The sequence below is a fragment of the Poromitra crassiceps genome (genome assembly GCF_964638095.1).
Source record: "Poromitra crassiceps genome assembly, chromosome: 23".
NCBI lineage: Eukaryota > Metazoa > Chordata > Actinopteri > Beryciformes > Melamphaidae > Poromitra > Poromitra crassiceps.
The window spans coordinates 545001-550000 of NC_139639.1; the positions used below are offsets into that span (position 1 = coordinate 545001).

General features: G+C 46.7%; 1 protein-coding gene across 1 annotated transcript; it reads right to left on the reverse strand.

The window, feature by feature from the left end:
• Nucleotides 1-850: 850 nt before the first annotated feature.
• LOC310797326 (MARVEL domain-containing protein 2-like) lies at nucleotides 851-4825 on the reverse strand (the record flags this gene model as incomplete). Its single annotated transcript, XM_083659695.1, has 5 exons — nucleotides 851-973; nucleotides 1341-1391; nucleotides 1740-1911; nucleotides 2172-2374; nucleotides 3680-4825. 5 exons carry the CDS (start codon nucleotides 4823-4825, stop codon nucleotides 851-853), a joined length of 1695 nt encoding a protein of 564 aa, XP_083515821.1.
• Between the last annotated feature and the right edge of the window lie 175 nt (nucleotides 4826-5000).

The following is a 5000-nucleotide window of genomic DNA, read 5'->3' on the forward strand; positions in this document are numbered from 1 at the left end:
CTTGACCGAAGGGCACAGGACCGGAGTGGATGGAGGGCTTTCGTCGATGGCCTATGTTCCTCAGGGAATACGGCCTAAGTAAGTATTACTAATTCACTAGACATTTGGATTATATAGCTTGCTTGTCTCTATTGTGAACAGACCCTAACTCTATCAATGTTGTTGTGATTCCTTATCACTGATAGAGGAAGATAATAAATGTCCCAGTTGTCACTGGTCTAATATGTTGCATAATGACGTCACAACTTGGTTTCAAATCTGGTCCAGAACCTTTGTCACATCTCATCCTCCTCTCTTTGTCTCCCAATCGGTCTCTCTCTCTCTCTCTCTCTCTCTCTCTCTCTCTCTCTCTCTCTCTCTCTCTCTCTCTCTCTCTCTCTCTCTCTCTCTCTCTGAACTATCTAATAAAGGTGAGAAATGGCCATAAAAACATCATAAAACAAAAAAGAAGAAGACGATTTAGGTAAGCACTTTTATTTTGAAACTTACACTCATTTGACACATTTTCGCTTTGCAGTGGCACATGGGTATATTGCAAGAAAATATAGCATGACGTGTAATGAAAGCCATAAGCACTGAGTCAATCATTTTTCCATTAACGTGCCATGTAGCCTATAACTCTAGTTCAGGTGTTATGAATGAATGTGCAGGAAACCATGTAATAATGTCTTACCTTGACAACCAATTGAGATAGCGGTATATCACATAATCCACAAAGTCTACAGTAATCCAAAATGAAAACGTGCTTTTCATACAACATACAAATCTATTCAAAGCACCATAGGTGCTGCTGACATGACAAAATAATTTCTCTCAAAGAAAGAGGTGATTGTGTGCCACAGCTATCTCTTCATGTGCGCGTGCGACATGTTGCCATGGTGCCCTGGTCAAAACTGCGGATCCTGCTTTTGATGTGGCTTAGTTTCGCTTTCAGATAGTCGTAGCGTTCCTTCTTCTCTAGGAAAGCAGGCTCCTGTGAAGTCACAGATAAACAATCCATTGAGAAACGACTGCAACCTCAACGAGTCAAGTCTGACTTTCTTTTTTCCCCATTTCTCCTCCTCTCTTCCTCTTCTAGCTGTCTATAGCGGTGGTGATTCTCCCTGTAAATGAGAATTTCCAGGGTTGCCGACATTTCAATCTGGCAGCAATATTATCTGCATCAGTGGACAGCTTTATTGAAAAAGCAAATATCACCTGCGTGTTTACACAACAGTAGCAATTCTAACACATCCCTCGATTAAACGTTAGACTGATTTGCTGAATGTGTTTTGAATTGTTTGTTGAGTGGGGAGAGTAGGGGACGTGAGGGGAATTGTGGTGACTCTTCCATCACTTACACTCTTTTTCTGCTCAAACGTCTTCAGAATGCGTTCAATTCTCTTCCGATCCTAAGGGACAAAACAAAATAATATCCAGATGAATTGATTGCATATAAAAATAATAATAATGCTTACATAATACAGCGATTTGTAGAACAGAGGTGCCAAATTGTTATTGCCTCTGCCGGCGATAGCCGAGCCGGAGGCATTATGGTCTCAGGTTGTCGGTCCGTACGTCCATCCGATGTTCATTAACGCGGTATTTCAGGAACGTCCACTTGGACTCGAGGACGAACTGATTAGATTTTGGTGGTCAAAGGTCAAAGTTCAAGGTCACTGTGACCTCACGAACGCCATTTGAACCCGCCATGTGAAGAGAAGTTGATCTGAAAATGTGTCATTATTCATCAGTCTCACCTCCTGGCTTTTTCCACCTCTGAGGAGTTTGGCCATCATGGCGTCCAACTCGCTGAACTTATTGAGAGCAGCGCTGATGTCTCCGTGGAGATCCTTGTATTCCTGATACTGGTCATTAAAAACAGCTTTGTACCTCTCCCTTTCCTCCACACAGCTGATCTCTGGATACTTCCTGTAGGGATAAGAGTATATTAGACAACAACACAGGCTGAGAAGGTTATTACAAACTGTTCTTTTTTTGTCTCCATACAGTTGATGGTTATCGAGTCAATCTATCAGCAACAAATATCAAATAAAGGAATACCTTTTTAAATTTTCATTTAGAGAATCTGAAGGACTAATGTCAGAGAAGTTGGGTTTTGGGTGAAGAAAAATAGACAACTTAACGTCAAAAATATATCTCTTCCACATACTCAATGAATTCTCACTCACATGATGTAGTCTGCGATGACATGTATTTTGCGGGTATACGAAGGTGCTATGGCTCTGTTGAGGGTCACTGGGTCCTCATGGACCTCAGTGATGAGTGTGTGCTGATTGAGAGGCTTTTTATGCAGAGACCCATCTATGTCATCCTCAAATGCTATTCTCTTGGTTTTGGTTGGGGTCAGTGGGATGGAGGGATGATGCTGTTCCTGGGGTCAAAGGTGAAAGAGAAAGAGTCAGAACAAGCACAAATACATTTAAGCGCACGGCGCAGTGATGTGGCCATTCAGCCTTATGGCACTTTAGGCAATGTTCTAGGGGTACCTAATTGTTTTCAACAAAAACACATAACCAAGGAGAGGGAGAGGGTATTTTCCAATTTTAGGACCAGCTCCAGCCCCACTGAGTAACTTGACCTTTGCCTGATCCCAACAGGTGCACAGTGCTGGTTTATTGGTCCACCCGTGGGCGTACATTATTTGCACACAAGTGTACCGTGCTCGTTAACATCCGACAGGAGAACGGGCTGATTTCTTTGCTGTATCGAAAATGTACAGAACCATGACACCACTGTGTCGTATCGAAACGAACTGAACCGAACCATGCATTTTGTGAACCGTTACACCCCTACTATTTGTAAATCTCATTTGTGTGTATATCACTGATGATAGTAATTGCACATGAACTGAAAATGTAAAAAGCTTCTGCCAAGCTTTCTTGACTCACTTGACATTTCATCAGCGTTGCTCTGTTGTCGCAGCCCTCACTGTGACCTGAACCTGGTGTTTGATGTGACACATATACCTAAAATAACCCTTACAATGACAAGAAGACAGTGATGCCCCACCTGCATTGATAGGCACAGCTTAAGTCATATTATGACTAAGCCTCCTGTCTCACACCTAATATGACCTGGGAGAGACAGTGTGACTGACAGAGCAGTGGAGACTGAGTGAGTGAAGGAGTCATGTGACCTGGGAGAGACAGAGTGTGACTGACATAAGTGCCAGTTATGGAGAAAAGTTTACCGTAAATGGTAACTTCACGTAAAATAAATCTAAAATTTTCTCCCCAATTGTACAGTTTCCCCTGCTGTCATGGTCATTGCTCCACTCCCTCTGCTGATCTGGGGAGAGTTATAGACTAGCACATGCTTCCTCTGTTGTGATGTGATGTGCAGTCACCAGCCACTTCTTTTCACATGACAGCGAGGAGTTTCACTGGCAGGACGTAGTGCGTGGGGGAGGATCACGCTATTCCCCCAGTTCCTCGTCGAACAGTGGGGTGAACCAACCAGTGGAGGCACTAGTGCAGCATCCAGGACACTATAGCCTTAATCTGGCTTCCCACCCGCAGACATGGCCAATTGTGCCTGTATGGACACCCGACCAAGCCAGAGGTAAAGTAACACGGGGGCTCGAACCTACGACCCTTGTGTTGATAGACACGGAATCTACCGCTGCACTACCCAGACGCCCCTAATCTCAAATTCCATTAAAAGTTGTGAACGTTACCTGATTGCCAAACTGCTCCCTGTCCCTGCGCGCGGCCTCATGCCTCCACATCCTCAGGCACACCAGGAAGCTGACGAGATACATCAACATGTTGATGAAGATGAAAGACGTTCCCGCCATCTGGCCGCCATCCACCCGACACAGATTGGCCATGACGGGGTTGACGCCTATCGTCGTGTCGCACAGCCCCCCGCGGTTCAGGTCGTTCAGGTACACAATCCCCGCCGCCATGTAGAGCAAGAAGAGCGCCAAGTTGATGAACGCCTCCGTCAGCGGCCACCAGGGGGAGTCGAGGAGAATGGTGCGGTAGTACATGGTCATCCCCATTACCAAGAGGAGCAGGGTTATGATCCAGGAGACTCCAGCTACAGCCAGGACAAAGGGAGTCATGGGGCCTCTGTAGCTGTACCCCGACAGGCCCAGCCCATTGTTGTACGCCCCGTTATAGAGGCCGTAGCTGTTGGACCACTCGCTGTCTTTCTGGACGTAGGCGATGACGCAAGCGATGACCATGCCCCCAAACAGGAGCTCGAGTCCGGCGAGGAGCCTGAGCAACCCGGGCCACGATTTCAAATAAGAGTACTTGAGTTTGTAGACCTCCACCTTCTCTGCATAGTACTCCGCAGGGTGGATACTGGTCAGTATGGACTCCTCTCGCCGGCCCTGATCCGACAGATCGTCGTCAGCGGGGCTGTACCTTAACAAAGGCTTGTGGGAGGAGCTCAGCGAGCCATCCTGGGTGTCCCAGTGTCTCCGCTCCAGCAGGGGACTAACAGGAGGACTCACCCTGGTCCCGTTGGGAACGATCTTGATCCTCGTAGAGCTGGCGTCAGAGTCGCTCAAAGTGTCTTCTCCCTTTCTCCATTTCTGGACCATGCGGCTCTCCCACGCGTGAGGGAGGAGGGCTTTCAGCCTGTTCTTTAAGCTGCCTTTGCTGTCGTCATTGTCTCTTCCTGCGTAAGGTGGAGTGCTGGATGTGCGGACGCTGGAGGTGCCACCGTCATCTGAGACGGCGTCTGACGTGGGCGTGTGAGCCACCCACACAGGCACCGCTGCGGCATCACTAATGGAGTTTCTCTTGCTAGAGGAGGACGCAGACGTACCCTCCAGGTCTCGCCTCTCGAATTTCCTGCTCAAGTTTTCCATGTCATGGGCTGATGATGGTGATTCATTGAGAAGGGAGTGATCACAGAATCATCTTGAGACACAGAAAGGGAGAAAGTGTGGAAAGGAAAACAAGTTTAAAATGTGTTTATGTAGCACATGTACTAACTATATGCTTTTGAAATATATCATCAATAACCAATCCGTTCTCACACCC